Source organism: Numida meleagris, chromosome 5, assembly GCF_002078875.1.
Source record: "Numida meleagris isolate 19003 breed g44 Domestic line chromosome 5, NumMel1.0, whole genome shotgun sequence".
Taxonomy (NCBI): Eukaryota; Metazoa; Chordata; class Aves; order Galliformes; family Numididae; genus Numida; species Numida meleagris.
The window spans coordinates 19659994-19671841 of record NC_034413.1 but is presented as its reverse complement, the minus strand read 5'-3'; the positions used below and the strand labels follow the sequence as shown (position 1 = coordinate 19671841).

Here is an 11848-nt window from a genome sequence, read left to right as displayed (position 1 = left end):
CCCTTTTCCCTTTTCCCTTTTCCCTTTTCCCTTTTCCCTTTTCCCTTTTCCCCTTTCCCTTCACCAAACATGAAGTCCTTGACATTCCATATACTAGTGCTTGGATCTTGGCGGTGTTACTACATCCCATTAGTTTCTGCTTTATTTCACACCACTTCCCTTTTATTCCTTCTAGTCATGGAGGCTCAAACATGAGAGAGGAAAATTTTCTCCAGTAGTCATGCCAAGCACAGTCTCAAAGGGAAAACTAATCTTTCCATTTGTTCTCAGTGATGTTTGTCTGCAGCAAAACTGCCAATGATAGGTATTGCAGTGCTGTAGTTGAATTAACTGTGTATGGAGCAAATTTTTTTTGGAATAGTGTATTAGTTCAGTGTATTAGATGAAGTCTGTATTTGTACATGGCGAAGATTTCTGAGATGATATGGCTATTATAATTATTACCTCATCTTTCAAAATGCTTGTGGAATTTGTTTTAGCAGTAGAACAGGTTCACACTCCAAAGCGGTTAGCGTTGACTTAAATTTGCTGTCACGCTGGAGATGTAATTTTTTTTACCTACTCTTCATTTTGTTTATGGTGGTGGAATGATTAAAGAATTTTGTTAACTTGTCTTTTGTTTTGACTGATGCAAAGTTTGAATGTTCGAAGGGATGAACAGCTTTTTATTAAAACAAAAAAAGCACAGTAACAACAAAGAAACCAAACCCTCTGAAAGGGAAGGATTATTTTTGTAGTTACATTTTTAGCAAAAATGTTAATTGTTTAATTGTTAATTGCTGGTTCCACTGTGTTCCAAATGTGTTCTTGACCAGCTAATGCTGTAAGTGAAAATTTTTTTCTGAAATAAGCCGAGTCTCAGAGGAATGGAAATGCTAGTTTTAAGAGATAGCTTACTTACAGTTAGATTTTAGAATTAGTGTTCTTTTGGAAGTATTTTTCAACATGTGACCAGCAGTCTTGATGTGTCTTCTTCAGTACTGGATGTGGAAGGAGTTAAAGAATGTCAGTAAAAAAGAGGAGGGGGGAAGAAGAGACCTTATTGTAGAAAATTACGACAAAGTCATCTTAATATTTTTTTATTGTTGTTACTTCAGATTGGTCCAAAATGGAAAGATGTTGTGACAAAATGTATTAAGGGTCATTATCAGCCTTTACTGCTGCTGTATGCTGATCCGAGGGGAACTCCAGTGTCAACACAAGACTTGCCCCCACAAATGGATTTACAGCAATATAGTAGGACTTGCTACGACAGTGAAGACTCAGGTAAACATCTGGACTGCATGTTTATTACTTTATGTTGTAGTGTTGCATGTGAGAAGTTTTTGTTTTGAGTGTTTCTGTTAGCATTTTGTTTTTGTTACTTTTCAAAGCTGATCTAGAATTACAAGGAGGACTTACAGTATTTTACCTTTGAACCTCTCTTTCAGTTCAAGTGTTTGGAAAGTAATCTTTTAAACATAAAAATGGAAGTTAGAGAAAAGCTGAAAAAAAGAACTAAAGGGCCTGTTATGGAGTGGCTGTAGAGAGGAACAGTAACTGAGGAATTCATGGGCTGAGTTCATAAATCCATCAGTAGTTCTAACAGGAAAGGAATGATAGCTGAGGTACATGAACTCATAAAAATCAAAGGAAGTTGCAGAATTAAGCTTGGGAGGGAAGTCAGGGAAAGGAAATATTAAGGAAACATCACAAATATGTCCCTTATTGGGATGGTGAAAGGATCTGAGAGGAAGGAGAAGAAATACTGGGAGGAAGAGAGGGGAAAGAATCAGTGCAGTTATCAACTTTTGGCTTGTCTTTTATAAAAGTAGCATATGAAATACAAACTGATTTGTGGAAGACTGAAGGAAAAGGGATTGGCAAAGGCTTATGCATGTAGATGATGTTTATTTGATTCATTTTGCATTTAAAAAAAAATCTACAACTGTAGATAACGTAAGACTTAACATTGAAGATGCTGGTAATGCATCTCTACTTCCTGAATTCCGTGTACTGTAGGTAGTCCATTGAATTAGAAAGGTGTGTCCAGATAAGGTACTTCAGAGGTGATAACTGGTCTGCTCAACATATTGTTAGTGGTGTGATGGGCTGCTGGGTTACTGAATTTCTGGATGATTTTGGATGTTAAAATAAGACCTGAACCTACAGTAGTGTGACTTATGAGCAAAAGATACATTCTGAGAAAGATATGCAATTACAATCCAGATAAGGTCAAGACTAGAAACAGGGTTGAAGTTTATACAATAATGGCTTAGCAAAGAAGATTGTTTCTGTTTTTGGATGGTTGCAGGGAATATCTTATTTAGAGATGGGTTTATAGGTTGTCAAGAACAACAAGGCAAAGCCAAAACCAGAAATACAGCTTTTCCTGGGTTTTTAGCCAATTTTTACACCTGTAATTCTAAGAATGTTTTATAGTTTTCATGGACAATAGCTAGCTTTATGCTTCCTAATCAATGAATTAATAGAGAACATCTGCTTTCTCCTTAGTTATATATTGACAGTCTGGTAGTAATTAAACAAACCTCCAACTCTTCTTAAAATAAATCCAAATAAAAGCAGTTAAGAAAACCTTCACTTCTCACTTAACAAGATGCCCTTCAATTTATAAACAAATCTTCCTGTTCTGAAGAAAGTCAGGAAGCCGGGAGTGGGGAAAGAACCTTCAATGCTATCCACCAGTTGTGAGCACCTCTACAAGCATCAGATTGATATATGCTGTAAACTGGCCTTGTGGTTCTGCTTGTTGGTCTCCAGGAAATACACTGCGAACACTTCTGCTCAGTGTCTCTTCAGTTTCTAATATTATTGTGTTGTAAAACAACTTCAGGAAGCTAAATATAAAAATACATAAATATAAAGAAATTTTAAAAGGTGTTTCCTTTCAGATAAAACTCAGAAGGTTATGATGCTCTTTGATTTCAAAAAAACTTGGTGAATTGCTCTCTCATACTTAGTCATGTTCAACAATATTCTGCAGTAGTTGTCATTAACACAAAGGTTTTGAAAAATTTTATGAGGTACTATAGGTTGATGTGCCAGGAAAAAACATACACTACGCATTTTCCTCTCAAATGTAAAGGGCTTTATTCTGTTTTTTTGTGGGTTTTTTTCAGCCTTCTTGATATTCAGTTTTCTACCCCAGTATAAATTTTTGGGAAAGCATTTTATTTCTGAGTGTAACTGCAGCTTCTTCTGAACTGAAATATTGTGCCTAAAATTTTGTTGATAAATGCATCTACTCACATCAAAATATGATACCATAAATTATGAAGGAAAGATTATCAGAGGTACTGGTAGTGGAAATGTTGTGAAGTGAAATCGGAACAGTTCTTAACGTTTTGGATTTTGAATCAAAAGAAGTGTGACCAGCAGGACAAGGGGAGGTGATCCTGCCCCTCAGCTCTGCGCTGGTGAGGCCTCACCTGGAGTACTGCATCCAGATGTGGAGTCCTCAGTACGGGAGAGACATGGAACTATTGGAGTGCATCCAGAGAAGGGGCACAAAAATGATCCACAGAATGGAACACCTCTCCTGTGAGGACAGGCTGAGAGAGCTGGGGCTGTTCAGTTATATATATGTATATATATATGTATATATATATGTATAATATAATATATTATACATATAACATATATATAATTATATTATATAATTTATATATATTATATATATATTCTATATATATATATATTATATATATATATATAACACTTAAAAGAGCTGAAACTTAATGAAGAAGGATTTCAGTGTGGTACTAGCATGTATTCGGCAGTCCAAAGGACATAGTTTAATTTTGCATAATAAGTAGATTTGAAGAACTTAGAATAATCAGAGAAAGTAGAAATAAAGATTTTAAGAACATGTGACACCCTCTTCATCTTCTCACAGGAAAGGACCTTTTCTGTAAGATTGAGTGTTCTGGGATCTGTGTTTATGTTTGGTCCTCTGGTTTTCCATTAACTTGTGTGTAGTTTCCTCTCTTTCTGTTTTCTTTTTTTAGCCTCACTTGACTCTTTATAAGAGCCCCAAGATACTGAAATTTGATGTTACTTTATTTTCTAGGGAGAGAACCTTCTATCTCAAGTGATACCAGAACAGATTCCTCTACAGACAGCTATCCTTATAAGCAGGCACACCATGAGTCTGTGGTCAGTCACTTCTCTTCTGACTCACAGGGAACGGTCATCTACAATGTGGACAATGATGCAGCTTCACAAAGCAGCAGGGACACAGGTAGCAGATAAATTTATATCTCAGTAATCACTGTCATTATGATGATTACAGTGGAGCCCAGTGAAGAATCTCTTTTTATGCAACCCATAATAGAATAGTGAACAGTGTTTACTACTTGGTTTGCAATTAACCGTTGTAATCCCAAAGATGAGCATAATTGTAAATGTATGGCTGACTTTTGTAGACTTCTATCTAGCCAGGCAAAAATTTACTACACTATTGCTGTTATCTACTATCTACCTGTTCTCTTTGTCATGTAAAATTCTGGAACTTGGAGTCTGTTGTGCACTACCATTGTTCAGTTTGGTAAGTGACGTGTGTAGTACTTACTCATCTATGGGCAGTTTCTTTCAGGAGTTGCAGCTATCTGGGAAAGGTATTTCTCTCACCAGAAATCTCCCATACTTGAGTACTGAGGACTTCCTGTGTGTGTTGGCATTATCTACTGCACCAGGGTGGGGCATAAGATGATTTCCTGCCTGTGCTGTGGAGACAAGTTAAGTGAGAACGTACAGTTGGAAGAGAGTCTGTCTTCATATTCCTTCAGGCAGCTGAAGAGTCTGCCTGAAGACTTTCTAGCAGAAAAGAAATGAACTGGAAGTCTGAAAGCTTAGATCTGTTTTACTCATGGCCGGTGACCCCAGTCAGCCTGTTTCTGCATGCAGTACTAACTTCACTTCTGAAAAAGCAGTGCATGGGTTAAGGACAGACTTCTTGAGCATCAGAAATATGACCTACTAAATCCATTTGCAATTACTTTATTGTGCTTTTGAAGACTTTGTAAGAGGAAGTAACTGTTGAATCAGCAACTGTTGGTTGCAACAGTGTCAACAGCTAGCACTCCACTGTGTCTTTCTGGTTGTGAAGTAGTTGCTGTCACATCTTGTGACGCTTACACATCTGTGGTTCATTTGAAACAATCTGTGGTACAAGTGTTTCACATTACAACCTGGAAAAAATGGTTCGAGAAAGCTTTCTTCAAGACTTTTTTATTCTTATCAGAAGTTCAAGTAACTGTAATCTTTGGTTTTAGATAGCTTGAAGGTACTTCTAACCTTTCGGCAAATACTTAGCATTGTAGGTTCTGGTAATAGTCCTCAGTAGAGTGTGAGAAAGAAGGGAAAGCTGGAGCACAATTGGAGAGTGGTGAGGAAACAAAATTTATGTTGATCCAAATATTACTGAGAAGCCAAAAATAAAAATGCTGGTGGAGTATTATTTATATGGTCTGCAAAAGTAGCAGAAAGTGTATTGTATTAGATTACTCTGTAAAATGTTTCACAAATCTATTTTTAAAAAAGAAAAAAGGGGAGGGTAGTAGGATGATTGCCACCATGTAAGCAGATTAAGTTCAGTATGTAACTTTTTTGTTCTGTCATTTTTTAGTGATGCTCTCCTCTTCTTTTTCTTTCTTCTCCCACTGATTCTGTCCCACGTTATTCCCTTCAGTTCTAGACCATTTCTCACCACCTAATTTCAGTCATCCTCATCTTCCCTGATTCTGCTTTAGTTACAGTCAGTATGTCCCCTTAGCTAGTCACCTGTCTGGATGTTTTCCCCTTTTATTTTTGCCTTCCTGAAACCTTTCCAAAAAGCCAGTCTGCCAACTCATACAACTGTTCAGTCATCAAAGGGTGATCCGTGGGGCTATAAAGAAGCCATCCACATTGACCTGTCAACTGTTGCTGCTATTGAATCGTTCTGGGCAAGAGCAGGATTCTACATTTAATGGCCATTTACCCCACCACTGCAGCCCAGAATTTTCTGGACCCTATCCCACATCGCCCTTCTGGGAAGGACCACCATTGGGTCATATGACCTCAGGTACCTGGGTTCTTCAGGATGAAAGCATGAAGGGTGGCTGCATGAGCTCTCTCTTGCTCCTGCCAACCTGTGCTGCTGAGAAAAATGTGCGTATTCTGGCTGCCCTATTCATGCAACTGAGATTTCCGTGGGAGGGAGTAGTGGATGTTCTGTCTTAACCTGTTTGATTTCATTCTTTTTCTCTTAACATATTCTGTCCCCATTCCCCTGCCAAAAAAAAAAAAAAAAAAAAAAAAAGGAAAAAAACCACCAACAAAACTTTCTTTTGAATACCGCTTTTTGTTTATGAAGCCATAAGCCATTGAAGCCATTCTGCACATGGAGGATGAGGCATTTAGGAACACATTCAGCAAGGCACACCTTTTAGATGTGCGATTGGGCACTCAGAAATCCTGGCTTTTTATTTTAGTGAAGTAAATTAGATGAGAATGAAGTTTCAGACTTTCTGGGACTGTAAGTTCCACTACTGATGCATTACGTTGACTTTAGTCTTTGTTCCAGAGGGTATGAGTGGAGACAACGTAACCTGTGTGCTTCAGGCTCATGATTCTTGGAATCTTCTCTATGGCTGTTAAACGTTCAGTGACAATATGACAAAATTTGCAATTTATGAAAGGAGGAGAAAATATGCACTGCTAGCAGCCTTCATTTTTACAAGGCTGAATTGCGTTCTTTCATTAGTATATGCAGACAGACCCTAAGCTAGCTAAACAGTCTTTGTTGCAGTGCACAAAGAATGCTAACTAATCATTCTTACTAAGTTGAAAGAGCTGTAAGGGGAAAATTTTTCACTAGAGAAGTTGTGCGCTCTGAAGTGAAACATAATCCTCTTTTATCTTGAGAGAAACCACTACAAGGTATAAGATATTGCTGTTGTTTCAGTCCCTAGAAGATGTATGACAGTCCATGCTGTGGAGGTAAATTATTTCTCCCAAAGCACTGACTGATTCATGCTTACTCACCTAAATGCTGTACATCTTCTGTCTTCGCTGCCAACATTTCTCTTTTATTCCCTTAGTTCTTTTATTTTGCCTGTTTCTAAAGAATTTAGCTACAAAATCATTATCCAGTTTGCAAGTGAATAGAAACACGTGTCTTGTGTAGCTTGCTTTTTATTGTTTGGATTCCTTCCCACACATACGTTGTAGCACCTTTGTAGCAATTGTAGTTGAAGTGTATTACTTTTTCAGCTGTTTAAAAGTATGATTTTACTTGTAAAATCTACTTTAAGTGTTGTTGATTTTGATGTTAATTTCTAGAGAAGGAACAGGCTCAGAACAGGCAATTACATAGTCTGGGGGCTGTTAATCCACTGTTGAGTAGTAGAGATTTTCCATTGCTGTCATTCTGTACAAGGTGAAATTTGTTAATGTTAAGGCTAGATAAAAGTCTTTGTAGCTTATTCATAAATTCCCTTCTTATCCTGCATCTCTGCTTGGGACTACTCACGTGAGTAAAGCCATGCGTGTGTTTGTGCTTGAAGGCTTAGGATTGTGAATGTGTGAGAACTGTAAAATTAAGAAAACAAATGGTAATACAGAAAACACATAATTAACTGTCATATACTCTTAAGTCACAATTTATGTGAGGAAAGTTGGGAATATATCACATGCAAGAGAAAATGCTAGGACACACGAGCTATAGTTAAGGGGACGTTGTTGTGTATCAGCTGATCCATGCTGCTGATGTGTGTATGTTCTTAGCTTATGGCAGATGCAAATTAGATGGCTTAGCCCTCGAGAGCCAACTGAGACTTCTTCCTTGTAGCCTAAGCTAACTCAAATTACCTTTGCTACAGGCGAAGAGAGTGCAGATAAAGAATTAGTGCAGAGAAGCTGATGATGTGCAGTAATTTTTTCTTAGATGTTGACGTGCTCATGTCTTTAAGCCTTCATTCAACAGAGTAATGCCAAGCAAGCTGTCCTTAGTTTTTCGTTTGTGGCCGTTAAAACTGAGCAAGTATTCAGATGACAAGGAAGTGGTATCCTTAGAGTGCTGTAAGACAAGATACAGTCAACTGTTCTCCTTTTGGATGATCTCTCATTATCAGAGTCATTGGAGGGAATGTATTACTTACAAACTTAAAACAAAACAAACAAAAATAAACCAGTCACCCCGCCTCCAAGACAAAACCAGAAACTTGTGGATGAAAAAGCTTAACCAAACCTGACAGTTAGCATTGGAGAGTCTGCAGCTCCTAAGGAGCGGAAGAGCCCTACTGTTCTCAGCACACAGAGCTCTCAGTCCAAAGGCTCTTGTCATCTCAACTGTGTTCTTCTGTCCTTTCAGGGCACCTGACTGACAGTGAGTGTAATCAGAGGCATATTTCCAAAAAGAGCTCACTGGCAGACCGCAAGAGGAGTTCTAGCCGGTCTCGGCGAAAAGGAGATGAGACTCAGTCATCAGGATATCATAGTGAAGGCAAGAATTGCTATTTTATTTAAAATATCAATATCTTTTTCTGAATTTTTTTAAGATCCTCACTGTGTATATTCATTTCCCTCTTTGTTTCTTACATCTTTGCCTGCATTTTGTCTCTTTTTCTTGCTTTTGTGTTTTTTTTCCTTTTGTTTTACTTTTCAAAGACAGCATGAAGATGCTGTGAGTAGGGCTGCTAGCTTAATCTGAAGTTATTTTTGTGGCTTTTGCTCTCTCTTTTATGAACTACAGGAGAAACCTTGAAGGAGAAACAAGCCCCCAGAGCTGCCCCCAAACCATCCAGCAGCACCAGCAGACTGAGGGAATTTAAGGAGACAGTGAGCAATATGATCCACAACAGACCGCAGCAAATTTCTCAAACCAACCAAAATTCCCCTCATGGAGGAAGTCATATGGATCAGGCAGAAATACGGCCCTCAAAAAGCCTTTCTGTGCACTCTAGAGACTGGGAAGTTGAGAGTACCAGTAGTGAGTCTAAATCCAGTTCATCTAGCAGGTACCGGCCAAGCTGGAGACCCAAGAGAGAGTCTCTAAATATAGACAGCATCTTCAGTAAAGACAAGAGGAAGCATTGTGGATACACTCAACTTAGTCCTTTCTCTGAAGAGGCAGGTAAGAAGCTGAGAGGAAAGATTCACTTTGAAATGTGTGGAATTTATAATATTCTGCTATTCAGTTTCATTTAAGTAAAATAGAAAACTGAAATTTTGAACATGGCATATAGGCTGGTAGTGACTCATGTCCTTGAAGTTTCTTTGTGGACATTGCACGTGTGATATTTGTTTTCTATGTGTTAAATTTCACATTTTAGAAAATAGTAAGGAAAACTTTACTGCCTGTCCTGCTTAAATGGACTCAGTGCTAAGAAATGGACTCAGACTGCTAAGTATTTGGAAGTTCATCACTTGGAGTGGCCTTATTGGTCAGGGTTTTTCTTCTGGTTATTTTTGAGTGATGGCTTAAACTGTGGTGTAACAAGTACCTCGTGCATTAGTGCTGCGCTTCTCTTATGATGGTAAGAGCTGCTGATAATGATTTACCAGCATTTGTCTATGATGATTTATACAGCAGCTATGCAAATTGGATGCAGAGACTTTGTCCTTGGCTGTACTGTGTTTTGAAGGTGAAGGAATCTGTTGTGAACTACCTCATGCCTTTTATTCCTCTTGCCCCATCCCCCTGTTTCCCTTCCCCTAATCTGTAAATGAGTTTAGCACAGTCACTTTATTCCCTTTTCAGGAGGTGGATATTCCTGAAATTGTAGAGGTGTGGAGAGCAGGTGTTTACCAGTTTCTTTTTTTGTTGTTATGCTACTGGCACTGCTGCTTTACACTTCATGTAGATGAGAATGGAGAGATTTGTGTGACTGACAGTGGAGTGGTGGTTAATGAGGACACTTGCAGAAATTTTAGAGCCTTGAGAGGCAGGGACAGCTGTCACCACCTGAAAGGAGCTAAAGGTTTAAAATAATTGGGCAGCATAAATAAATATGTAGAGGGAAGATAAAGGTAAAGAGAACACAGCTTCAGGAAAAAGAAGCAAGAGGAAAAAAGGAAAAAGGTTAAAAAAAAAAAAAAAGTAAGCAAAGAGACAAGTGAGAACATACAGGAAAATCAACAAGGAAGAATTATAAAAATGTTCCTCATTGCATTGTAAATGGCAAAATAAATAATGTAAAAAGTGTAGCATCTGAAGTTAATATGACAGAGTACAATATAAACTGGAATTACTGAAGGCACAGTTGGGTATACTGTAAAATGATTTTGTGCAAATACAAACTGTTATGGGGAGGAAGGGATTTTCTTTCCAGATTGGATTGTTACTTTGGGAGAATATGGTAACATTGTAAATGGGAGAGATTCAAAACCAAATTTGTTGAAGAGTGTTACTTAACATTAACAGAAATGCTCTAAAAGCGTTGTTTTTTTTCAGCTTTCTATTTCTAATTTTAAATGAATTTAAAGGCAGTATTTCTGGTTTAAGCATAATTGAGGAGCAAAAATATGTAGAGTTGCTGCTGTGATATTCTGGATCTTCTACGAGGCTGTTTTCTTTTATCTCAACAGGTAAAGAGCTTATGGAGAATGAGATCAAGGAACACACTATTCAAGAAACAAGATCAAGCCAGTCAAATGTCAGATACAAGCGTCCTGTGCTAAGCCGTGGTACCCAGCATATGATGGATCAACATCCTCATTTAATACAGAGGATGGAGTCTGGGTATGAAAGCAGTGAACGCAACAGCAGCAGCCCAGTTAGTCTGGACATGCCCCTGTCTGAAAGCTCAAGCACCCACAGGTAGATCTTAACAAACTTAATTTTTGGAGTGAAGTCTTCATTTCTTTTTTGCTGTGTTATGTAATGCTGTAGAACATTAAAGACAGAACAAGCTAAAATAAACCCCACAAAACCAACCCAACAACACAAAACAATGATCCTAGCTTATAAGGCAAGTTCATTGAGGCAGGGAGAAATAGGAAATACAAATCTGAGTGAGATTGATCCCTTTTCTTGTCAGCGTATTGATAATTAATGCTGATGATGATTTATGAAAAGGAAAATAAATGAATGAGAAATGTAATATTGAGTAAAATTAAGCATCTGAAATAATCATACCCTAAGTCTACAATTTAAAATCTCAAATATCAAACTTAATATGTCCTTTGAACTTAGGATTGGCCTTTTTCTTTCAGATAAATCATTGTTTGATAGAATCTGTGTACAAAATCAGAAATTGATACTCTTGCATAGAAATCTTTGACCTTGTCAGTCTGAGAGATTCACTGAAGTCTTGCAAGACTTTTGCAGTATTTATATGCAAATATAAGAATTACCATCCTGCTTATTTGCTTTCTCTTCCTCTATTTCTCCAAATAATTTTCTCTAGTAGGCTTTTCTTTTTTTCCGTTGAGACTATAAAAGTAAAATGCAAGTAAATGTTTTTGTGATAATAGAAAATGTAGACATAACTTCTCCTGAAGATTTTAATAATATTGTGAACTGTAATTACTCTTTTTTGGAGGGACATTCATATGAAACGAACAGGTGGATTGGTTCCTGCCTGGCGTAGCATCCCGAAGTCTCACAGTAGCAGCATACTGGAACTGGAGCCTACTTCATCGAATGGGAGCTGGGCAAATGGCCCACGTGCCATTGGAAATGGTAAGATAAACTTCTCAGTGGTAGTGGTTCTGTGAATTAAATTGTTTTGGAGTTGTATTTTACTTTATGGATGTTTATCTTTACAGTGCAATTGTGAAAAAAGGGAATTGAAACACAGAGGAATATAACAACACAATTTAACAAGTAGTAATTTTGGTTTACCAAAGGAAGTGGCAAAAAACT

General features: G+C 37.6%; 1 protein-coding gene across 11 annotated transcripts in view; it reads left to right on the top strand.

The window, feature by feature from the left end:
• USP54 (ubiquitin specific peptidase 54) overlaps positions 1-11848 on the top strand; it is a 100003-nt gene that overhangs the window by 72441 nt on the left and 15714 nt on the right. For 9 of the 11 annotated variants that reach the window (XR_002440023.1, XM_021400775.1, XM_021400776.1 and 6 more), the window contains 6 exons: positions 1098-1266; positions 4070-4240; positions 8354-8485; positions 8735-9115; positions 10570-10801; positions 11523-11665. Coding sequence is in view for 10 of the 11 variants with exons in the window: in XM_021400775.1 (XP_021256450.1) it covers positions 1098-1266; positions 4070-4240; positions 8354-8485; positions 8735-9115; positions 10570-10801; positions 11523-11665 (1228 nt within the window). In the remaining variant the exon portion in view is untranslated. The remainder of the gene's footprint in view (positions 1-1097; positions 1267-4069; positions 4241-8353; positions 8486-8734; positions 9116-10569; positions 10802-11522; positions 11666-11848) is intronic. The other 2 variants (XM_021400782.1, XM_021400777.1) reach the window with 1 other exon arrangement.